The sequence below is a fragment of the Oreochromis niloticus genome, linkage group LG6 (assembly GCF_001858045.2).
Source record: "Oreochromis niloticus isolate F11D_XX linkage group LG6, O_niloticus_UMD_NMBU, whole genome shotgun sequence".
NCBI classification, from domain to species: Eukaryota; Metazoa; Chordata; class Actinopteri; order Cichliformes; family Cichlidae; genus Oreochromis; species Oreochromis niloticus.
This window is the reverse complement of record NC_031971.2, coordinates 27253150-27279018: the sequence shown is the minus strand read 5'-3', so window position 1 is coordinate 27279018 and position 25869 is coordinate 27253150. Positions and strand designations below refer to the sequence as shown.

The window sequence follows — 25869 nt, the reverse complement described above, 5'->3', positions numbered from 1 at the left end:
TTTAAAAATTACAGGGGATGAAAGGTAGAAGCAGCCAGTCTTCACTCTTACGTCTGCTGCGCTGTACTTTGTTCTGTTGTCTCATACGTATTCTCCTGCAGACGCCTCACCCTGAACATTGGCTTCCTTTAGATTACAACATCAAACATGTTGTACTTTCCTTTTGTTGCTCCACCACAGGACCTGTTCTCGGCTCTGATCAAAGGGCCGACTCGCACGCCCTACGAGGACGGTGTGTTCCTGTTTGACATCCAGCTGCCTAACATCTACCCAGCTGTGCCGCCTCTGTTTCGATACCTGTCCCAGTGCAGCGGCCGCCTCAATCCCAACCTCTACGACAACGGCAAGGTCTGCGTCAGTCTGCTGGGCACCTGGATAGGCAAGGTGAGTGCCGGAGGTGTGGACAGCCTCAAGATGTAACTCGGTTTTTGTAGCCCGAGCAAATGATTCAGAGTATTCTCAGTGGACTTTTATCAGGTCACTGCAGTACAGTGTTCACCAGCCTGTCCCTCTTCTTCATCACCCAATCATAAACAACATCAGTGAAGTGTGTTTCTCCAAACTTCAGCCTGAAAGAGTTAGTTGATCACCCTGAAGTGTTTTTAGTGTTTAAACTTTTAAATTAATTGGACTTGGCAGTCAGTAGAGTCTTTCTGATGTACCTGATGTCCGAGGTGTCACATTTCAGATTTTCCTGTTTGTAGTTTTTTTTTTTTTTTTTTCTCCCACTGTTGCTTCAGTGTGGCTGATTCAACCACTCTGGATGATTAGAGGTGTGGATTTCAGGGTGGATGAAATCCACACCTCTATGACACTTGGCAACAGGGGGAAGGAAAAACTCCCTTTTTACAGGAAGAAACCTCCTGCAGAACCAGGGTCATGGAAGAGGCAAGGGAGACAAGATAGCTGGAGACACGGAGAATAACACACATTTCTTTCACTTTTAATGAAAAGAATAGAGGACTTACTTAGAAACAACACTGTAACTGTAACTCAACCAGGTTATAGTTACAGTTAAACTCTCAACATATGAACCTAAAGTACGAATTGTATAACTGCTGAATGTTTTGGGGTGTTAAATTCCCATTTAAAGTGTCCGGGCTGCACACATACAGTACCTTTGGATGTTTTACTGTAATCTAATGTGAGACAAGTGTAATCTGGGGACGACTTTACTTTAGCTTATTGTAGCGTTAAGTAAATGGTTCACTAGTCAGAGACGTCCGTGCTGAGCTGTTTTAATGCTGATGTGATCTGCAGGGCACTGAGAGATGGACCAGCAAGTCCAGCCTGCTGCAAGTCCTCATCTCCATACAAGGTTAGTGCAATCACACACCCACACACACAGATTGTGCATCCATCACTTAAGAGGACCTCACACTGACTCACTTTGATTTCCTGCAGATTTTCTCTCACCCTGGTCTAACCTTTACTTACTCTGACCTCTAAAGCTTGCCTTCCTAACTTAACGAAGTACATTGTCCTCACAAGGAAGACACGTTAACTGATGTAGGTCCCCACATTGCTGTAATACCAAGAACACAAACACACACACACACACACACACACACACACACACACACACACACACACACACACACACACACACTGCTGCTTCTCTTCTCTGCAGCTGAAAATGTTTTATTCATGTTTTCATTTGCTCAACTAAATATATCTGCCTCACACAAAGACGTGACACCACATCCTTACAACATCTGCAGTCTGCCAGACTAACAGAATCCAGGTTTTAAATCTCGGATATCTTTTAGCTTAAAATGATACAGTTGAATTAGCAGATTTCACAGTCTTGAGCTCTTTTCTGTTTTTCACAAATCCTGATTCGATGTCTGCCTGCAGGCCTTATCCTTGTCAATGAGCCTTACTACAACGAGGCTGGCTTCGACAGTGACCGAGGCCTGCAGGAGGGATACGAGAACAGTCGCTGCTACAATGAGATGGCTCTGATCAAGATGGTGCAGTCGATGACACAACTCCTCCAGAATCCCATTGAGGTCTTCAAGCAGGAGATCCAGGAGCACTTTGTTTGTAACGGCTGGCGGCTCGTCCACCGGCTGGAGTCGTGGCTGGAGCTGCACGACGCTGCGGAGCGAGGGCAGGCATCACACCCGTACTCCAGGGCTCAGCACTCCAAGGACCGACCTTCATCTGTGGAGCCTCTGGATGAGCAGCTGGCCCTGGGATCGGGGCCCGTGGCGGTGGCCCACAGCAGCCCCGGTAAGGCGGGGGAGGAGGGATACACAGGAGCAGGCGTCACCAGTATTATGGAGGAGGAGCTGGAGGATTCAGGACTGAGTCCCTCCACCACAGCAGCCTCTCAGCAGGAGCTGAGCAACAACTCAGACTGCGACAGCAACCTGGGGAACAGCTCTCTGTGTGGTGAAAACAGGGGCAGCGCTGCGGGGCCCGGTTCCGTAAGCCGCACCGGGACGTCAGAGTCGGGTTCTGCCGGAGCGAGCGCAGGAGGGGCGGGCTCCTCGGGGAGCCAGCCAGTGGTGAGACCAAAGAAAAGGAGAAAGAGCTACCGAAGCTTCCTCCCGGAGGGCAGCGGTTACCCCGACATCGGCTTCCCGCTCTTCCCGCTTTCAAAGGGATTCGTGAAGAGCGTCCGAGGCGTGCTGCAGCAGTACCGAGCTGCGCTGGCAGCCGCCGGCATCCCCGAGCACACAGAGGACAAGTAAGTGCCTCCTCATCGTTTCCCAGTATGCACTGCACTGTTCCCTGCTCCTTTTCCTCCTCTTCTTCTACCTTTTCATCCGCCTCAAGCCGTCGAGGAGGATCCATTACTTGTTGTCTGGGAGAGGGGGGCTACAGCTTTCTGTCTGCTGTACCCCTGTCCAGAGCTGCACTAAGCCCCCAGCACTGCCCACATTTTTAACCTTTACCTCCATTTCTTAGTCTTTACTGCTCCTGCTGCCCTGAACTCCTCAACATTCTGCCTTTTCTTGTCCCCATAATCGAACTACAATTGCAAGAGAGCCGCACCTTTGATCGGAAGCTTGAGCGGGCTCTGCTCGAGACGACGATTTGATCATGTTTTTGTTTCCTTCAGTGTCCCTGCAGACGAGTGCGAAGCATAAAGAGCAACTCACACACACCTGAGGAAGCTGCTTCGTCATTCACACACTGTCATCTTTTCATGGACGCAGGTAAAAAAAAAAGAAAAAAAAAAAAAAAAAGAAAAAAAAAAAACAGAAAATGGGGGGGAAAAAAGTGGCGCTGGTAAGAACTGTGGTGGTGGCGTGGATGCAAAAAGAAAAAAAAAAAGAGTGAGATGAAAAATCAGTGCCATGTCCTCTCCTACACCACTTCTCATGATCCCACTAGCCTCCAGCATCCTCTGCCGTATGGGGGGGGTTTGCCGGATGAAGAAGTAACTGGGTACCACTGAAAAACTGCACAGCCCAGCTCCCGGTCAGCGACGGGTCGACTGCGGCTATCTGTAGCACTACTGATGTTATCACTGTACCATCCTGCACTACAACGAGCGAACGAACGAAAGGACAATCAAGTTTGGGAGAGGCGATGCTCATAAAACCACTTTTTCTCACCGGTTGTTACGCTTTCTGCCAAATTCTCTCTGTTCACACACTCGCGCAAATCTTCACAGAAGAACAGGCCGAACGTCAGTAAAACTGCCAACCACAGACCACTTCTACCACCACACACTCGCTGGCATCTTCCTTCGCTCATCACCGGACCACGCGGCGAACATCGAGTGGCAAAGTTTACATACGAATCGACCTCCGGAGGTTTGTAGCTGTTTGGCGTGCGTGCAGAGGAGACAGTCGGGCGGGTGTATGTGGCGCCGTTTAGTCGGAGGACTTATCGAAGCGGTTCGAACGCCAACGTCGAACTTTTGATCCATTTCAGGTGGTTTTACTCACTGAACTGTAGTCAACCCCACATCACTGCTAATGACACAACTTAAAGAATGAAAAGCGACAACAAAAAAAGTCCACACGGCATCCATTCCGCCATCTCATGTCAACATGTTGCCTTACTTGAATTGTTCTTAATGATCTCTTGTGTACAGAGCTGCTTGTGTCTTGCTTTACTCATTAACCCACGCAGGCCTGGACACGCATTAAAAACCACTAAAATCCTGCTCCAGTGGTTTTTTTTGTTTTTTTCCCCCTTCTCCTCTCATTCCCCTTCCCATCGCTGCCGTGTTCTGATTCGCTCCCTCTCCAAACTGCACGTGCCCAGTTGAATTAGATCAGAACGTAAACTGCAGTCGAGTATGAATGTTTGTTGATGATATAATTAATCTGCCTAATTGTTCATTTTTAGTTAGTTTTCTGATTTAAGTGGCCGATGGGATGACGCCTCTACAGTAAATATCTTACATTTGGATGAAGGGGGGAAAAAAAGGGTTTTAGCTACAAAGTTTCCACAAAGCTGTGAAACTCAAACCTTTGGGTCCAATCGTGCTTCCTGAGGAAAATCTGCATTCTGTGTTTACAACTTGTCAAAGAATTGATATTATTAATAATTATTATTATTGGACAGGTCAGACATGCCCCCGTGATGCTTTAATAGACACGAGAGCACTGGCTGTCCTGATCTTTGATGCTGAGAAGTGTTTGTGGATGAGAAAGCAGTCACAGAGTATGAAAGTATAGAAACGACAAGCCAAGAGCCGCTGTGTTCTAAAGAGACTTACAATAATTAATAAATGAATAAACATGAGGGTATTTTTTGTTTTGTATTGTCTTCCATATTTTACCCTCCTTTTTTTTTTTTTTTTTTTTTTTTTTCTTCCCCCTGTATCAGATGTGGCAATCAGGCACCCGTGATTTGTTTTCCTCTTCTCAGATTTTCCTTTTTTCATGATTTCACTGCCTTTAATGCTGCCTCTAGCATCGTTTCCTTCTTTCTTTCTTTCTTTCTTTTTTTTTTCCCTCCCGTCATCATGCTGCTGTTCGTAAAATGTTGCACATCTCAAGAGGAGCGCGTTTCCCTCCCCGGCTTCACCGAGAACCAGGAGGTGACATTACTCCCGCCACCTTCATCTTTTGCCCTCCTCCTCATTATCAACAGAAGCATTAACGGAAAATGTGAATCCATCTCTAGATCTCAAAATAAAAGTCCGGATATCAAGCCCATGACGCTTTGTATAATTTTCTGTGTATGTGTGTATATTCTTCAGATTGAAACCATTATTATTATTATTATTATTATTATTATTATTGCGAGAGGTTTGTTTTACAGCCAAAGCATGTAACATTGTTGCTTTAAGCCTTTCGAATGGGCTACACACAAGACTTGACTGTACGATGTCTACATTTCCACAGTGGCCTGTTATTGATATAATATTTAAAAAAACAAACAAAAAAAGGAACTAAAAGTTATAATTTGTAGCCTGATTCCCTCTGTACAGACATCATGACTATATTGAAATATATGAATACATACAGTATATATTTAACACAAACTTGAGTTGTGACGAGTCGGGGCATAGAGTATGTACAAAATGCTGAGTGTGTATTGTACTTATGGTTTCACCTTTTTAATGGTTTACTCTTGTTGCTTTAAGACGACTGTACAGTGATGTATTAAACTTTGCAAGCATTACCATAGAAGCTTTGTGGCTTTATTTGTACCAGAAACAAAAATAATAAGAAGGAAATCACCTGGAAAGTCCAAACTCAGTAATGAATGAATGTTATTAAAGGCGACCTGCTCCACCTTTAACCGGTTTCTCTGTCAGATACATGCTCTTACAGTGACTTTTTTTTTTTTTTTTTTTTTGTACCTGCGTAATGTCAGAAAGAAGGGGGGTCCTGAATATCATTATCTTAGGCACAGAAGCTCCACCCACCTGTTGTTCAAACCTTGTGTTTGCAAGTTGCAGTCAATCAGAAAAAAGTTGGCTTAAAGGGGGAGGAGCTAAAGTCTCGTTTCAGAAGAGCTGCACCAAGGCCCAGTGTGAATCATGCCAGCTGCTGTAGTGGAGGCCATGCTGTAAATGAACAGGTTGTATTACCTGTGTATCCAAACCCTGATGCAGCTGTAAATGGGAAAGAAAAATAAAGTATGCAGGTGTACGGAGCAGCACATGAGCACGGATGATCGTCTTCTTAACGCTGGATTATCAACCTGTCCAGAGTGAACTTTGCTTCTTGTCCATTGTTGACTGCGATGAGCTCCATGGATGCACCGGTCTGACTGACTTGTCTTCATTAAATTTGTCCCTTTTCATTGGGTTGAATTAAAGAGTTATGGCTGCTGTAGAGATGAATATGGAAAGCCTCAGGGCTAGTTCAGCTACACTGCCTCATACATGAATGGTTTGAAACACTGAGCAATGCTGTGTTGTAGTTTTTGTTTTTTTTTCCTCAGATGATGAAGCTGAAATGCTCTTAGACTGAGTCAAGGTCAAAACGAAGGCGCCAGCGTCTCCTGGTGTTTAAACCAAAATACATCTGTATCCGTGAAACTGAGATTTCGAGTCAGCAGAGGCAGAAAATTTAATAAAACAAATTGATTTTGCTGCAGCCCATCAACTGAGATTCTCAAATACTCACCTATAGTGAGCTCATATGTACATCATGGGCTGCTCCCATGTTGTAATTTTGAGCTCTTAATGATTTCTTTTTCTAGGGCTGGGATGATTGTACAGCATCTTTAATCATTTGAAAAAAAACCCAAAAGCAATTAGGTGCGCTAGTTTGAATTTATGTTGGATTTTCTCTAATCCACACAGGGCTAAAAATTAGCCGGCTTTATCTACTTCAAAACTTCAAAAAAAAATTTGTGTGTTCGGTATCGTTATCCTGTTGGATGGTCTAATTGCGTCCATGTTTCAACTGTCTAGCCCTTGATTTGAGCAGAAGCTGAAGAATTTGGAGGGGTAGTCTTCCTTTATTATTCCACCACTTTGTGTCATGTACCAGTACCACTGGCAGCAAAACGGCCCCAAAGCATGATGCTGCAACCACCATGCTCGACAGCTGATACAGTGTTCCTTGAAAGCCTCACATTTACGCCTCTAAACAAACGTCATTATGACCAAATCGCTCAGTCTTTTCTCCTGAAGGCGTTTGGCTCGTTCATGAGGGCAGCCGAGTTTGAAGATGTCGATTTTGGAGTAGGGGCTTCTTTCTTGGTTGGCACCCTCTAATAACTCCTGGAAAACTGTTTCAGGAGTTCCCAGTTCATGGCAGGCTTGAGCTTCAGTGGCTCCTGGGTTGTTCCTGAACAACCTAACCAGCTTCCTCTCATCGGAGGATGATAGTCCAGGTATTCTTCCAGATCTTGGTAAAGTGGAGACATGTGAACTCTGCAATTTCAACAGCTATTTAATTATAATAATAATGTATACTTTATTTATCCCTGTGGGGAAATTCCTCTCTGCATTTAACCCATTCACTCTGTGAAGCAGTGGGGAGCCTTTGGGCGCCTGGGGATAGTACCTTGCCGTTCAGTGGATTCGAACCCCCGACCTTCCGATCATGGGGCCGCCATTCTACCTACTGAGCTATCCCTTATCATATTTACTCAAGATTAATATGACCTTTTATCAAAAGTCCTGAATGTGGAATATTTGTCCTCCATAATCCTCTAAAATGGATCTGAGTTGGACACACCAGATCAGAGGTTTGCAGCGCTGCATACCTGCCCACTCATTTTGGTCCAATGTCAGGAATTGTAAAGCAGCTTTAACATTTAATCTTAAAGAACTGCATTGCAGTTTTCCTCTGTCAGTGATAGATTGTCTTCAGGTGTAGTTTTGAAGCAGTAACACCTGCGAGTAAACCTGCAAAATGGCCTGCATGACCCAGTCATCATTTAAACTTTTCTCCTTTGAGTTTTCTGTCCTCGTGCAGGTGATGATGATATCGTCCTCCTTTGTATTCAGGCCACGTGGAGGCAATTACTGTCCCTGACCTACATATAAGACGAGCTGTGCAGGCAAACCTTTCAGTTAAAATCTGATTTTTGGAGAAGTTCATCCTGATGGCAGGAAAGAGGAGGACGCAGCCAGCATTTCACAAACCAAACAACAGTTTGTCTTTTTTGTCATAATTCAATTTATTTGTTTCAGTCAAAAGCACGTCAGTAGAGTGATTTGATTAGTTTAGAAAACTTACATTCGTCTAAATGGAAAAATAGATCTCTCTTAGAATAAAGAATCAATCATTCAATAATCAGCATGACTGAAAAATAAAATAAAATAAAAACAACTCATCTTCCCTTCACCGTAAACTTTGAAACACAGAAGATGACAGCGGTTCAGAAGCAGCAGATAAAGACAAACAGCAGATCATCAGGCCCTTCATCGCCCTATCACTTGGATTTTCAGTCACATCGACCTGCAGAGGAAAACTGGTCTGACTCCCCATGGTCTCCCCCCCCACAGATCAGAGCTCGGTCAATAAGATTATTCAGCAGACTTGATGTCAGCATGTGTCAGAGCTATTCCATTCCTCGCATATTTTCTATTTTCATAATAAAATACTTTTATCAGTGTCTCTAAATGTGTCCAAAAAAACAAATGAGCATTTCTTCAGTTGAGCCAAGAGCAGCAAGATAACTGCACTGCCACACTCAAACCACCGGGGGGCAGCACAATCAAGGCACATGAAACTAACACAGGACATAAAACATTTGACTGCACTGGAAAAAAAAATTAAAAAATAAAAGATGTAAGTGGTTTAATGGACTCTGCATTAGAAATTTTTTTTTAATGTTACATAATGTTTGCTTTTTCAGACAGACAGAGCAGAAAACCTGCTGCTGCTCAAGAGCAGGTTTATTTTTCTGCTAAATTTTAATTTCCAGATAATTGAACATCATCATAGCAGGTTGATCCTGCTTCATCCCCCAGATGGACCGAGCAGGTTTCCATTAACTTAAATTAGGGCCCGTGATTCACTTAAACTATGGAAGCACAACCTCGACGTCCCACGAAGGCTTTAACGTGGCGTTGGCAACAAGCGTACGCTGTGCAAAAACACAGAAGAGGGAACAAATTTTGGTCTCTAACGATTGAGCCTTTGCAGCTTCAAACAGTCATTGGCGTGTTGAATAAAACATGGAAACATCAGCGTGTTTACTGCGACTCTGTAGGCACATCGAAGCTCCAGAACTTTTCTTCTTATGTGGACTTAAAGATCACCATCGCCTCTCCCCTCCCTCATTTTACTGCTCAGCTAAAGTGAAACACGTCCTCCTCTGACTCACTGCATCTGGACAGTCTACTAATGTTCCCCAATGATTTCCCAGGGTGAGGGGGAAGGAACACAACACCGCCCACCTCATGCAGCATTTAACAAGTCAATATCTCCCCCTTCTCCTCCTCCATGTCCACTCCCTTACACTCTGTGTAACCAGCTTTACCCTCCACCCAAAACCCCTGTTTAAGGCTCCTCAGTGTTCACAAACATTTTGAAATCTGCAGCCGTTTTCTCTGTGATTTAAAGCTCAGTGCTAAGGACACCTCGGTGATGATAAATCTGCCACTGTGTGTGTGCTCTGACCGCTCTGCAGTGGTACCAAAAGCAACGAATAGATGGATGAAAGCAGAAGAAGAAGGGTGCTATGGTGAGGATGATGGCAGAGAGCGAGGCAAGGAAAAAAACTACAAACACAAAAGCATCACTTAAGTGAGGAGGAGCAGAGCCGCAGCTGTTTGAGGGAGAAACTCCACCCGCGAGCACTTAAACACTCGCTGGAGGTGTTGTGGTTTTTCTAAACGGGCGAAGAACTCTGCGGCTTTAAGGTCCGGCCTGCAGCACAATGACACAGCTGAGGGAGTTTTGTTTGTTGTGAGTGAAAAACCAAATCTGGCTTAATCAGAATTCACATCCACACAAAATGTGCCTGTGAACATTTTTCACTGGAGCTGTTTCAAGACACAAAAACTAAAAACTGTCGTGAAGATGGAGGCGCAGCAATCTGAACGCCTCACAGATTTCAAAACCCGTTTATGTCAACAAAACCTCTAGCGAATTTTCCTCCTCTTACGTTTTCCTGCCGCTTTATGAAAATCTCGTGCCAAAAGAAAGTCTGAGTCACGAGGGAAATATGAACGTGAAAACGGTGCCAAAGCTGTGTGAGATTTCTGTGGGTGTGACCGCTTGTTTACTGTTTTAAGGTGGATTGTTTCTTTACATTCACTCTTGCCCATCGTCATCAGTGACCCAACTCTAACCCGTGATTCACTTAAATGATGGAATACATATTTGTATTTTTATTCTATTAAACTTGGCAATCAGGGAACAACTAAAATATTCATTCTAAATATAAAAGTATTTTCATTTCTTCCCCCAAAAAAGTCCTTTTCACCTTTCCACCGTCGCCTATGACGACTCAGAGGGTTAAGACCACAGACGAATCTGGATCCACTGATGCCAGGCAGCAACTTCCACAGCTGAAAGTCAATTTATCCCTTTCCCAAGGTTCCAGTAGGACTTCTACTTAAATTTTGGTGCAATTCACTTGCTGAGGCCCACACACAGCCTCTAGGCTGGATGAAGATATGTTGGACGCAATTCTGCTTGGACAAGTTAACGTGGCTGGTTTAAAAATCTTGAATTGGGGAGGCGCTAGTGAATGTGTGAAATTACCCTTTACTGCTTTCAAGAAACAGGATCAAGTTGACAAGTTTAAGGCAACAACGAGAAACTCTTCGGAGAGCGAAGCAACGTGATGGCTTCTGATCAGAAACCAGGAACGCTGGTGCAGGAGCGCCCCACGAAGCTCTGATACATGATAAAATAAATATAAATAAATTAAATAAAAATACTTATATCTAATGATTATTTATACAATGTGCTTAGCTTGGGTTCACTTTAAGATAACATGAAGAAACAGACGTTTTCCTGCCTTGGCGTCGCCCATGACACAGACGAGCGCCTTCCCTCCTGAAGGTCACGTCCATAAAGGCTTTCATTTACGAGTTTCAGCCTCTCTCACACAAACAGACACAAACACGCTGCACTGCAGAGGAGCGTAAAGGCCAGAGAAAACTAATCCCCCGTCGTTGCATAAGATGCTGTAATTCTAGCTGATGTGTTTGCTGCGACGCAGACAAACGTCGCTCTTCGTGCAGCCGCGATGAAACGAGACGCCGGGAAAAAGATGGTGATGGATTTTCGTTCTCCGGAGGCTGAACGTTTGATGAATGGATGAGGAAACGTGGGTTTTTATGTGTTTGTGTTTTAGCTCAAGTGAGGCAGGACTACCATCAGTTCACACAGTCATGGCTTCGGAGTGTTCAGTATTAAATTAACAGTCACATTAAATAATCAGAATTAAAAACCTAATGATGCTTAATACTTTTAAATGAAATCTTTTCACAATAACAGCCTGTTACATCAGATCTTTTTGAATTGTTTGTGCTGCATTTTTGTTATTTTAAACAACTAAATTAATATTTATTAATTCTTTTTTCAAATGTTGTAAAACAAAACAAAAACCATTAAAGAAACATATTCACAGACGTCAGGAAGTGAGGAAAAACTGAGCTGAACACTCAGTTTGAGACATTTTTTTCTCTACTCTTGAATCTTTCTGATATTGCCGAGCAGTTTTACGGGAAGAGAAGCTAACTGTGAATAATAAAAAGGTCAGTTTTGGCTGTTCCCAAATTTCACAAAGGGCTTTACGCATGTTTAGAGATTTGTATCTCTTCCTGGAATTAGAACTGGGGCGTGTAAACCACTACACTGTGGAGCCACTGATGTTACTCTAATATAGAGCTTGAAATGAGCCAATTACATCAACTTTGAACTGACTCGGTTTGCGTTGATTTAAAGGTAAAAATATCTGTACTAAAAGCTCTTATTGTGAAAAGAATGTTTATTAATAAAATATCAAGCTAAGCTTGAAAAAAAGTCATTTTTAGTGTAATTCATGGCATTATTTGGAGTTCGTTTCATTATTTGTCTAATACTGAACACTCCGCTCATGGCATTTTAATGTAATAACATCAGGAGGCTTGAATCCGCTGCTTTGCTCCTGCAGCCGCACAGTTCCTGATGCGACAGGTGAAACGTGTTTATTGTTAAACGCCGTCACAGAGCAGAGATGAAAGCGGGCAGTCGAGATTGTTCAGTCTCATCCAGTGATTAGCCTCGACAGGCCTCTGTGCACCTCGGCCTGTACTGGGCCGTACTCTACCACCTCTCCGTCTACTGTAATTATTCCTTTGGGTGAGTACGGCTCCAGCCTGAGCGCCCGCACCTTAGTGTACACCAGATGTTGGCAGTTAGTAGTCAGATGTGCACCCTTCTCCATAGCTAGGAACAGCCTCAGCAGCGCAGTGGGCGATATCCCCGCTCTGACGTAAAAAAGATGAATGACGCCGTCGTCCAAGGTGGCCTCCGGTGCCGCCAGGAGATCCTCTGCCAGGTGGGATTGGTACATGGCCAGCATGAGGACAAAGTCTTCCTCCGGCACCACCACCCAGTCGTCGGGCAGCGGCTGATCCAGAGGTGGCAGCAGGGAATCGTGTGGGCCGGGGAGGGCTTTGGTGGCGCTTCGGGAAGGCGTGCTCTCCACCCGCCTCACTTTGAGGGAGTTGTTGGAGTGGCAGGAGTTGTGGAAGGAGGAGTCTCTGGCAGCAGCTAGTGTCACGGGGGGGCGCGATCGTTGCAGAGCATTGTGTTACTCCTCAAAGCCTCCTCGCTGTTGTGGTCCTTGGTGGCCGGCAGGTAAGCCAGCCTGCCCTTATAGACGCGGAGAGAGGCCAGACGCACCAGCGTGCCAATGGTGAAACGGACGGCGCCAAAGTGACGGTACTTCTCGCTCTCTATATCGACGTCTGCTACAAAGCCCCAGGCCAGAGACAGGAAGGAGAAGAGACGGGGGCTGGAGGAGAGATGGACGGAGACCATATCCATGTGGGACACCAGACCTTTGCAGAGCAGGAAGCCACAGCTGACCAGGAGCTCCTCGCTGGTCACAGGAGAGGCTCTGCAGGAGGAGACGGGACATTTAAACACTTCATGGCAGCTCCTGCTTTCAGACACGACCACAGTTAGGCCGAAACAACCACATGAATAAATTATAAGTGATTTGTAACTAAATTATTTATGAAGTATTGTGGTGATTAATTAATGTCGTTGTTAAATGGACATCTTCAGCTGTTGGATAAATGTGATTTTTAACAATAACAACTCAAAAGAATATATCAGTTAATCAAGAAAGCAGTGTGCATATTATTAAATAATCAGAATATTCAGCCTTAAAGTAAATATAAGACAAGATTTTGAAATGTTGACATGTAAATAGTTAGACATTTAAAAACCCAATGACCACTCTTATATTTATTTTATTGCAAGAAATCACCTCTACAGGCCACATTCGCCTTGTGTTTTGTGTTCTGTACAAGCACATTTATGCATTTCCTGCTGCACACTCAGTCACATGGGAGGGGAGCAGGTTTAAGGGTTCAGCATTTTGCCCAAGGACACGTCAACATGCAAACTGTGGAGGTGGAGATCTCCTCCACAGACTTACTGCGAAATGACCTGCTCTACCTCCTGATCCACAATCCAAGCTTTATTTATAAACAGAGAAACATCCACCACAGAACAGCTTCCATTCTGGTTCCATTTAGTCATTATTTGCAATGAAATCTATTTAAATGTGAGCGACGGGCTTTTGTAATGTAAAGCAAAAGCGTCTGATCCAAACTGGAAACAAATCTAGACCTTCAACTAAAGATGATTTTCAGTTTTGATTTTGTTTCAGTTCATAAAATATCAACAACAAATCATTTGAGACTCTGCAGACAGCTTCCCCTCATCAGGCAGTTAAAAATCTGGTTTCAAACACAAGATAAAGATACCAAAATAAAACAGAAAGGCTCCTTCTGTATTTTTAGGAAGTGGGTCGAGGCATCCTTGTGTTTTTGTAAGTGAACTTTAAAAAGGGGCATTATACAATACAGGGCTAACAGCGACCTTGTTGTGCTATCTGAAATCACTGAGGTGGGGGAGAGAAGAGGTGGAGCCCCTACAAAGCTCAGAGGGTGGGGGGTGTAGGCGAAGGACAGGATCGGCGTGTGGGCCTTCAGATAACAAAGACAACCCCATCTGGGAGAACGGATACAGAGGTGGAAGGTCACGTTAACACGCACCCACAGATTTGCCGGCTGTTACAGCCAACAGCCAATTACAGCGAGGACTGGACGTCTCAGCGGAGCTCAGATATCTCCATATTCAACATCTGAATTTATTCATCAGTCTAGCTTTCCAAACAAACTCATCTACATTTTCACAGCTCTGTTACTGTATAATCACGCTCTGGTAAAAAGGTCAAGAAATAACCTGATTATAAGGCGATTTCCAGCTCGTCCTGCTTCGCCTCTCAGTTTTATGTGTTAAAGTTACTAATTCAATTTATAGAGCACCAAATCGCAACATGATTTATAGCCATGCTCTTGGATTGTTTGGGGTAATAAAGAGCAAAGAATTAAACCTCTGTGAGCAGCGTGCAGCTGTGTGCAGATTTCAGCAACATTTACTTTCAGAGAGATAGTTCTGTCAATGTCAGAAGAAAGAGCAAGACGCGATCACAGAGCAGCAGGATGCTGTTTGTGGCATAAAAATGTCAAAAATTTAGCAACAAGTTAGCAACAATGAGGTGAAATAAAGCATGTTAACAAGAGAGATTCAAATACCCAAAATGAAAAACTGAATGCCTACCCAAAGAACGAATACTTGAATAGTCAAATATTTGGACAAATCATGGTACACGATCTTAAGTTTAGTGATTTACCTAACAAATGAAAGCTCACCGGTTTCATCCCAGGAGGAGACACAAATCCCTTTGGGGTTGTGTCAGAAAGGCCATCTGATGTCAAAAAACAAAAACAAATGGAACATGTGGAGCTACCTGCTGTGGTGACCCCTTGTGAATAGGGAACCAGCCAAAAGTAGCTCTTCATTGTACAATACCTTAAAGTATAGAGTAAGTCCACAGCAACAGTGTGGAGGAGAAGCTCAGTGTTAACAGAAAGAAGCTTCAGATGGAGGCTCAAGAACGGCAGCCATCTTCCTTTGACTGATGTCCACTGATGCAAAGCAAAGTGTCTTACAGGTGTTTAGCAGATAAGTCATCGCTTGAGTTTAATCTGAGAACTATTCTGTTTCTGTGGCGTCGTATGCAGCGGTAATCACTGTGTGTGAAGTAGACAGGAATGAAAACAGAAGGGGTCCCAGTATGCAGCCTTGAGGAACACCTGTGTTAAACTGCATTTATTGTCCACATTTCAATGCACTAATTTCTCTCCTATATTAAACATGCAGTGACATTAACTATAACACACACACACACACACACTTCTGCTCACTGATGATCCATCAAGGTCTATTTGTGGGGCTCACTCATGGATAAGATCCCGGATCACTTGACCTCCGTAAACATTTCCTAATTGCTTTAGGTTCTCAATCACTAGTTTAAAATCTCATTGATTACAACTAATAGATTAGGTTAGAGTCCACAAGATTAGAGTCCAAAAGAAGTTTAGTACAACTGCACTAAAGAATGTGCTTTATCCTCTTTGACTTTGACTTACATATTTATTCACATTTTACAACACAAACATCCCACTGTATTCAACAACTAACTCATCGGGAAAGTGTGAAATGAAGTCATGGATAGAGGGAGCCAGTGGGCCGTTTTCCATATCTATCCATCTTTTATTTACAGTCAGTAGGTCTGAATGTTAGTGTAGCTCACTGAAGTGGTTGGTCTCTTTCAAACTGGAATAATGGGGGTAGCTTTGAAGCATTGGGAGACTACAGCCTGTGACAGACACATATTGAAGCTGCTGGTGTTAGTTAAGCGGTGAAGCCTTGCTGCACCCATCCAGGACTCCTGACAGGGCCTGCTGCTTCCGCGGAGTCTTCTGTCATGTGTCCACAGCATCAGTGGTGCGCCTGGCGCTGTGGGCTTTGCTCTCTATGTCATTTCCTTGTAATTCCTGTCAGAGTGGGCAATAAATCTGTTGCGCCCCAGATGGGATGATGGATGTGGTGGGGGTGGTACTGTTGTGACAATCGATATAGGACTGTATGGCTTGCCATTGATGGTTGGATGACGTTGTAGCTCCTGCTCAGAAGCAAATTAGACCCTCAGCCAGCAAACCTGCACACTGCCAGTGTTTTGCATAATACCAAATACATTCTAGCTGTCACTCGTTTGATCCACGTAGCCTCGGTGAACCCGACATTCAGCTGGGAATAATACCAAATACAATCTGGCCAGGGCCACTGCAGGACAGAGAGAGAGAGATTTTCTGGATGCCCCGGGACTGTGAGAGGAGAGTAAACAATGCAGAATCTGGTCCCTTCCTCCCATTGTTGCTGCCGCTCTCACTGGAAGACTATTGTTTGATGAGAAGCTGATTGGCAGATGAAAGAATAAACCGCCAGTGAGAGGTGTTTTCTTCAATTTGACTATATTCACTTTAACTTTTATTCAGTCTGGAATCTCCCTGCCCCCCCCCCCATTTTTTTTTTTAAACCAAGACAGCAGGACAAAAAACTGCTTGACACCAAAAAACACCCACCAAAAAAACAACACTTGAGTGAAAAATTATTTAATTAAATAAAACGGCGAGGCGCTGAGATAAAGCTCATGTGACCTACAAAAAAAGAAGCAGCTTGAAAAGGAAGCGCCTCAAAGCACTTAAACAGGCTTTTTTTTTTCATTTCACACATTTTTCACACATTTTTTTTCATGTCTAAAAACACAAATAGAAGCCACAGTTTAAAAGCTGTTTACATAGAAGGACGCAAATTTGTATAGGAAATGAACCAAGAAGCCACATCTTTATGAAACAAACCAACCACCTGTAAGAAAATTAACTGCGTGTCACATGTCTTGGTACCAAACGAAGGGACGATTTAGTCATTACACTCTCCGGGGGTGTGAGCTGCCTATTAGTGGAAATAAATACCAGTAAGAAGAACTGAGAACGCCTGACACGAGCCACTTAAACAGAGACGCAAGTCCTTAACCAAGAACCAATTGTAGACAATGGCTGTTGGAGACCAATTGCAAGTAGCTACAGTGACCAACTGGTCAACTTGAACAAGCAACACCCTTAGGCCAACATGTTGCAATCAATCAGTCAGTCTGTGTTGATTTGTGCAACTTTGGGGGCCTGGACTGGTTTGCAACTGGTTGCAATCTTGTTATATTCCTACATAAAATCAAGGCTGTCTTTGTTAATCACTGTTTCAAATCTGTGAGGTTCTGCCTGAACTCTGAACATAAGTAGTTAAGTGGAATTCTGTGCATGTAGATGAGAACAGACTTTCAATTCTTGCCTATTCATCACAGTTAAATGCTGATTTATCACAAACAGATTGTATGTAATCGTTAACTTGACTCCATCGATTTACCACCATCTTGACTCACCAGTTGCTTTAAAGATGGCAACTGACTGGGAGTTACCTGCTTCTTTCTTTGACTTCACCATTTAAAAGATTGTTGTCAAGATTGTTGAGTTCACTGCACACGACTGCAATAATTTGGACGTGCCCCACTGTGACTGTAGCATCATGTTAAGATGCTGCAACAGAAACGGCTGCACAAAGTGATGATTTGGCATCGTGCCCTGCTAAGTGAGAGTGACAGTCCTGTTTTATGCTTCTGGTAATTACAAGGAAATATGAGTGCATAAAGAGTCCTGACACATCAAGATGATGATTTAGGAGTCACTGGCCCAGCATATGAAGGCAATGGGTAAATGATTTCATGTAACCAATAAATGGTTCAGGATTAACTGCAAACTGAAAAAAAAAACCCACAACAAAAACAAAGTATACTTCTTCTTCTTAACATTATCATTATTATTATTATTGCACAGATAATTTAATTTAATAAAAAAGGGAAAACATAACATCTGCTGCCACTGACATTTTAAATAACAGCTTTTAATGTTAATATTTTATTCTAGATCTTTCTGTGTTATGATGTTATATTTATTGTATTTAACTGTTGATGGTTGAGTGACAAGACGTAGCCTTGACCCCTGATGTACTGCAGGTGTCAGACTCAAACCGATGACACTAGTTCATGAACAACGCCACTGGTCTTTTTCTTTTTAGACTGAATGGTAGTTAGTAACAGTTTATGCTACATGAACATTTACAGATAAACGTGGTCTGATACATATGCCGATATTGGCTGAGGACAGATTTATTATTAGGTGATATGTGGTTAACTGATTTTTAAACTCCTCCCATCAACTGTGTTCTGAGTGTTTGAGTTTCCCACTAACTACAGATCAAACTGTGTCACTGCAGGGATAGTGTGTGATACGTGAGTAATCTGCTTGTATGTATTTGTTTTATAATAAATGTCACTGCATGTATAGAGTAAACAAGTGCCTTTATCTTCTGTCCTCTGACTTCTTTCTGTTCTGTGTTCAGGCTGAATGATCTCCAAACAATAACCCATTTGAATGAGTCATGAATAATTAATTTAGATGAGAGGAGTGCATTTTACAACGAAAAGCACCAGAAGGAGTCAGGGCCATGTGTGTCTGAGGTTCAGCCGTGCAAAAGATGCTGTATGTACAGCAATGCTGCAAATAAATACATCCTATTGATTTCTGTAACATGTCCACAACATTTTACAGAAAAAGCTGTTGTTACATGACTGATGAGAAACAGAAGGTTCGACAGGCCCCACTGAACCATACTTAAAGGGATCAGAGCCACGATTCAGAGTCCTTGTCTGCAGATCGTTGTTCTTACGCGAGAATAAAAATAGACAGACCTCCTCCTGCCACAATCATTTGCTAAGAAAGTAATTACTAATGAAAGCTGCTGTTTGGTTGCGCGTGTAATGTTGTGGCGCAGGCTGGTATGTTTACAGACTGGTTGGACTGGTTTCTGCGCAGCTCTACACCAGAGGTTCATCAAGAGAAACTAATCATTTTTACTACCGATTAATCTGCTCATTGATTATTAGTGTATTTTTAAAATGGCAAAAACAAAAGATCTTTATTTTTAAGATGATGTCTTATTAAGTTTTATTTTATCTATCCAACAGTCCAAAACTGGAAAAAAAGGTTCAAGGTTTTGAGGTTTCTACAGAGTGCTGATGACTGATTTCTGCGTGTGTGTGCGTGCCTCACCCAGAGTAATGATGTATGGATGCAGCCAAGGCGTTGCCTGATCCACCAGGAAGGATACCCAGCGGTGTCCGGATGGCCTCCTCCCAATCTGGCCTCTCTAGCAGACCATTTATCACCTGACGCACACAGAAAATACAACCTCAGTAAGGTGGCCTGAAAAATTTACTGTGTCAGCTAGCCAGTGACAGATATACACTGTATGGACCAAAGCACAGGGCCACCTGCACATCAAACCAGCAGGAGCTGGTGACCGTGGAAAGACATGTAATGAAGTTTTTGCGCTGATGTTAATGCCAGAGGAGGTTTGGAAATTTAAGGCTGAGGTTCTGTGGTCCCCACACACTTCCACTTTGCAATAATAGCACTTAGAGCTGATCATAGAATATTTAGGAGGGAAGAAATTTCACAAACTGACTTGCTGCAGCGGTGGTATCCTGTTACAGTCACATGCTTGACTTCAGTGAGCTCCTTAGAATGATTCTTTTCACAAGGTGTTTGATGAAAGCAGCTACATTCAGATATTAAGAGAAAGTGTGGCCCAATTTTGTCCATAGTTTACTTCTATTTACAACTTATTTTTTGCTTTAAGTACAGTAATGCAGGTTGTAAATATTGCCATCATATCAACAGTTTATGATACTCTTAGAAACACCTGCAGTGCATGCAGCAGAGTAGCAGAGTGAAATGGCATCTGCACAGCAACTTTCCAACCACCAATCCAGCCATACACTTTTTTAACTGCTTGTCCAACTCAGGGTCGTGGGGGCCGAGAGCCTATCCCAGCTGTCATAGGAGAAAAGGAAGGGTACACCTGAGACATGATGCCAGTCTATCACAGGGTTAACATAAATTAATCACCAATCAACCCAACATGTCTTTGGACTGTGGGAAGAAGCCAAAGACCTGAAGAAAATCCATGCAGGCAGGGGAGAACAAACTCCACACAGAAAGGCTCCTGCTGGCTGAAATGTTCGAACTAGGAAACCCCTTGTTGTGGGCTGACAATGCTAACCACTGCTACACTGTGTCGCTGAAATTGCAGGGCTCGCAAAATTTCAAAATCCCTGGTAGCCCTTCGGGCAGGGACTCTTCAGTTTGTGGTAGCCCAAAATAAATTTAAGTAGCCCGAATAAAAAAGAGAGCAATTTTTTTGATTGATGTTTTGTTTCCTGTTTTGTTTCCGTTACAATATTATACTTTAATGTATAATATTGTAACGGAAACAAAACATTAATCAAAACATTGTTGAAACACAAATTACAACATTGTATAAAAATTACAATCATCAACTCAAATACTTGGTTCTAATTGAACAGAAATTTCTATGCACTTGTAAGAACTGTGTAGACCATGAATCAGTCTGTGTCAGATCCTGAATTTGGAATTTCCACTGAAGTCACGGGTAAGAGATAAGTGAAACCAAGATCTAGGACATTTTTTTTGAAGTTTGCAAACACTGCTAAATTTTGCCAATGGTAGTTCACTCTTTGCAACATAGTACGCTGTTCTAAACAGATTTTTCAGGTTTATTTTTAGTATGTTCTTTGCAATTGGTGTTTGTTCTGGGAAAGATATTGCAGACTGAGCAATATTGCATTTCTTGCATTTCTCATGGGTTCTAATGGGGGTCTTTCTTAAAATTACTGGTCCCAGTAACAAAGACGCTTGTCGACTCAGAAATCAAGGGAAAACCAACAACACACCCGGCAGAACATTATGTTATTTACAGGGGTGCACATAAGTGGTCCGCAGGTGCGCATTTGTTGTCAAAATAAAAGACGCGCACCAGATAAGAAGTTGCAACGCGCGTTTGCGTACATATAAAAGGCACTGTTTTTGTCTGCTAGAGTGGGATTTTCACGGCATATTCTGCACCACATCTCTCTGCGTTCATCATTTGTTTGAAGCCAGCTCACCTCCTGCAACCACTTTTCCGAGAATACGCGCTTCTTTTGCGGTTCGGACTCCTCCTGACATTTCTTTGGAGGTGGAGGAACACCAAAGTAATTGCTTAAAGGAGCTTGCTTCTTCGACATCATTAGGAGTTCTAAACAAATGTCTGTCCTCCTCCAGAAAATCTGGAGGTGCGCGTTGCAACTTCTTATCTGGTGCGCATTTTTTTTTTTTTTGGACAGCGAATGCGCACCTGCGGACCACTTATGTGCACCCCTGGTTATTTAGCTTGTCATATTCCAGCCACATAAATTCTTTTGTCCATGAAACTATAAAGCTGCACTTTCTTTTTCCCTCATAGTCTGATTTGTCATAACTTTTCCGTTTTGTGGTAAGCTTTTCTTTGGCTGTCACTTCTTCACCCTGACTTGTCTTATTTGGCTCAGCAGAGCTAAAATCTATATCCTGCTGCTTTTACACACGTACTTACATAACGCTCAGCGATTCTCTGCGCAATCAACCTCTCACATGTTTAAGCTTGCTGTGGGAGATTTCACTTGTCAGGTTTGAATAGTAAGCTAATGAGTGATAAGACGATGTCAGAGGAATTGGTGCGCAATTAATCTGTCACTCACCAATCAGTGATGAAACTGATATCAAAACTGCCGCTCTCTACACACCGTTCGCGCGATCGCAAAGTGAAAGCAAAAAACAAGCGCAAATTCAAACGCGATTTCAATATGTCACATATTGACAGTGGCTCCCCGATGCCAATGACATAATTACCCAGCTACATTTCCGAAAGAATGCAAAAGCAATGACATATATTTTTCCTTCCTATGATAGCCCGACGGGCAGGGCTGAGATAGATTTTGGTAGCCCGACTGGAAAATTCGCTAGCCCCGGGACGTCGGGCTAGCGAATTTTGCGAGCACTGAATTGCTAGCATTGTACATATGTATATATTCTATGTAGCAAGTATTGTATGAAATACTGTGGTGGGGAGAAACAATAACCCATGATTTTCCCATTTCAGCTCTAACATGTCATTGTCATCAGCTCCAAAAGTCCGGCATTGGTCAGGCTCTAACAGTCGGCATCCAGCCTGGTAGCACAATGTTTGTAGTACTGTGGAGTGCTAATATGCATGTGCTCACAGAGAGAATAGAAAACTATTGTGTTTACGCCATTGTACTCACTCATTTTACCTTTTAGGAATGCAATTTTAACCATTTTAGACTGAAATAACCCAGGCAGAGTCTATGTACATTTAACCTAACACTGTCTGTGTGATGGATGACTGTGAGGTGAATTTGGTGGGTTGAGTAGCAGACTGCTGTTTCTACTTGCCTGCTCTTTTTTGATTGGCAGGCTACATTTTTAGTTATTTGTCTAATAAATGTCAGAAATTGCCCATGTCTTTAAAAAATGAACATGTACTCAAAACATTTATGCCCCAAAATGCTGATTTCACGTAATTTGCTTATATGTAAATATAAAATGATGTAAAACATTATATTTAATGGAATCTAGCCAAATGAAACATACTTGATTGGCATACATTCAGTTTATAAAAAGTATATTTGAGTAAATAAACAGTAAACATTTCATATATTTCAGCTGGATTGGTTTGGAGATTACGGTCGTGTTCTTGGTTATGAACATAGCGCGCGTGTGTCTTTACCTCATACAGAAGTCCGTCTCCTGACATGATGACTAAAGCGTCCCACTGCGACAGGTCGGCCTCTTTCAGCATCTCCCGAGCGTGATTCTGCCGCTCTGCAAGACAAACAGAGAAAATATGTAAAGTATGTTGACTCATGCAGCTTTGTCTTTCCTGCAAGAGAAATCTAAAAAGGGGGACACTTTCTCAAAATGTCAGCTTCATTCCTCCTCAGAGGAAGGTCATGGTTGGCCCTCATGAGGTGTAGCTACTTGTGTTACAGCTGGAGAGCATAGCTGTGCGAGCACGGCCAAAAGACAGCAACATGACACAAACACGAACATCTGAGGCAGTCTGAGTAGATCCCTGCTCCTCCTGTAGTTTTAGTCTTCCTCCCCTTCCCTTCAGTTTCCAAATTAAAGTATCACCGTGGGAGGGAAAGTTGATATATGGTCTTAAATGAAGCGCCTGTCACACCGGCAATTAGATTGAGAGAGCTAAATTACTCAGGAGCACTCTGTCAAATTAGTCCGAGAATGAATAATCTGATGTGCGTCTGTCGCTAATGGGCCAGCTGCTTCGATGGTACAGGAGTAAACTTTTCTACTTTTTGGTGTTCGTGATGAAACTTAGACTTTAAAATGAGGGAGAAAAAATCCAGATGGGTACAAAGCAGGTATAAATGTAACACGTGTACGGAAGTTCAGAAAAAAACAGTATCAAGGTTAAAGGGCAGAAGAAGTGCTCTGAGGTGTAACACACACACACACACACACACACACACACACGCACGCACGCACGCACGCACGCAGACACACAGCAGCACCACTTGTTTGTGTTTCTGTTTCATATTTCTTATTTTTCTTTACAGGGCAGCAATCAGTCTCTCATTTGATTAGATAAGAAAAAGAAAATGAAGGTGAAGATAAGCATTTCAGTAAAGTTGGACTTTAGGTTGTTAAAATAATGGAATCACTGGATTTCTCACTGTATCCCCACTAAAAGTATCGAGTATTTAGACATTTAGTATTACATATTCAACATGGTGCTTATATTTCATACAAAAGCTATTAAGAAGCTATAAAGAACATCTTTTATTTTTTTCAATACCACCATGCACGGCTTTGTTGAAGATGGGTTTGTGTTTTTTAAATAGGAACACAGAAACCAGACACTGCTCTCATTCAGCAGCCTGTTAGTTATGCTAATACACTAATACGCCTCCACTGCCGGTGCGAGCCAGTTTGGTCTCGGTGTCTTTTCGGACCAGACCACATTTTCACAGCTCTGAGAACCGATCATTACATACCATAAATAGCGGAACGTGAAATATGAAGAAATATGAAGTATTTCATTACTGGGTTACTTCTGTAAAAATGCCTAAAGTTCTGATTTTAATGCAAAGATATATGATACATGAACACGACCACTGTCTTCATGCATTAATTAACCCAACACACAGACACATATACACTTCTCTCTAGTGACGGATCTATTTTTTTCTTCCTCTCTTTCTACTTCCTCTTCCCTGAAACCCACAGAACGAAGGAATCAATTCCTCCTCATCAGTCCAGTCACATCACATTTACTTATCTGCGCAGAGTCTGAACACTGAAAAGGTTTAAAAGGCCTCCAATCAGCAACAAAGCTGCAGAGCAGCAACACTGCGGTGCGGCTGAAGGATAGCTCCTCACATCGGTCAAACCATTAGGGGATGGTGGAACTGCTTGTTATGGTTTTTATAGTAGTTGCTGCAGTGGAGAGGAGACAAAATCAAGTACTGTTGAACTTTTGTGTTTCTAGCTTTGAACAGGTACTTAACAGCAATGTACCGACTGCAATTTCATGTTGAGCAACATTTGACTGACTCTGGAACTGATTGGCACAGATTGGCAGAGCTGTGAAAACGAGGGCAGCAGATGGCTACAACAGAAGATTACAGGCCACTGCGAGAGGATCACGATGAAGACAGATTCCAGCCCATTATCAAATACATGCTGTTTCACAGAAAACATTGTTGTAAAAGTCAACATCCCGTGTGATTTGCTTTTCTACACTGCATGCTGTCACCAAACCACAAACTTTTTAATTGTTTTTTCAAACCAGATGGTCAGTGATATGATATATGCAGTTTTTAGGTCCCTTTGAATATTGAAATTAGAGTTGAGAGACTCCACATTCATTTAGAAATGGGCCTGCAGGCATTACTATAATGGCTGAGAAGTGGTAAGACTTACTTTTATAAAGACTTTATCATCAATCTCAGCCTACTGGCTTACAGTAAAATCCTGCCACCAGCTGACTGACCGGCCCATCTGTGGCACTGAAGCATCAGCTCCTGCAAGGGCTTGAACAGCTGCAAGAGCACCGTGTCACTTGAAAATAAACAAATCCTGTTTGGGTGCACTTCCTTAAATGCCATTCTTCTTGAGATGACAGCCTCACAAATGACATTACAGTTCTCCACATATCAAATTCCTCTGTTGTGATGGTTTAAGTGCATGTAAGGTAACAGAAAGCCTCGTCCTCCTGTCGACCTTAATCTTCCAGCTAAAGGCAGCTTAATGAACCTCCACCTTGCTTTTTACGTTTCCTGCCTGCAGCAATCTTTAAGCAGCTGCACTCTTCCAGCAACATGACAGCAGGTGATGACAGTTAAACAGCACAACATACCGAACGTGTGTGAGTGTGCGTGTGTGTGTGTAGAGCAGGAAACACTCTAAACAGTGCGACAGCTTACTCAGCTGCCGGGAGCGGCCTGACGGTGAAGTCACCCAAACTTTGTACACACACAAATGTAAAAACTACATCCCTCCCCTCCTCTCTCTCTCACACACACATACACACACACACACACAGACTGTGTTTAATTCTTGGCTTTCACTCCACTGACCCAGCACTTCTGAGGTTGTAGTAACAGTAACAGAAAAACATCTCATCGCAGATCCATGGAGACACAGATGGGCTGACAGACATTTCCCGCCCTCAGTTCGGCCTCAAGCAAGATCAGCCAACAGGAGTTTAAACACCACCGCCCTCTTTTCGGTGTTTCCGAGGAAAACGTACCTCAACTCAGTGACAGTAAAACCGTGAACCAACTTTACAAGTTAATTGCAGCTTAACACAAACTATGTTGTGGTTAAGTGGAAACCTCCATATCAAACAAGTATTCCCACAATTGTTATCT

General features: G+C 42.9%; 2 protein-coding genes across 5 annotated transcripts in view; one reads left to right on the top strand and one right to left on the bottom strand.

Moving 5' to 3' along the window:
* The window catches only part of ube2o (ubiquitin-conjugating enzyme E2O), a 43155-nt gene extending 37555 nt beyond the window's left edge, over positions 1-5600 (top strand). For 2 of the 4 annotated variants that reach the window (XM_019359671.2, XM_019359670.2), the window contains exons 20-23: positions 181-384; positions 1261-1318; positions 1858-2695; positions 3071-5595. In XM_019359671.2, coding sequence (XP_019215216.1) covers positions 181-384; positions 1261-1318; positions 1858-2695; positions 3071-3098 — 1128 coding nt within the window. In that variant the 3' untranslated portion in view covers positions 3099-5595. Of the gene's footprint in view, positions 1-180; positions 385-1260; positions 1319-1857 lie in introns of all 4 variants that reach the window. The other 2 variants (XR_001223876.3, XM_013268298.3) reach the window with 2 other exon arrangements.
* Positions 5601-7948: 2348 nt separating this feature from the next.
* Positions 7949-25869, bottom strand: part of LOC100699392 (sphingosine kinase 1) — a 43094-nt gene continuing 25173 nt past the window's right edge. Inside the window, exons 3-6 of the mRNA XM_019359669.2 lie at positions 22704-22798; positions 19127-19242; positions 12656-12942; positions 7949-12593 (exon numbers count right to left, since the gene is read on the bottom strand). Coding sequence (XP_019215214.1) covers positions 12085-12593; positions 12656-12942; positions 19127-19242; positions 22704-22798 — 1007 coding nt within the window. The 3' untranslated portion in view covers positions 7949-12084. The remainder of the gene's footprint in view (positions 12594-12655; positions 12943-19126; positions 19243-22703; positions 22799-25869) is intronic.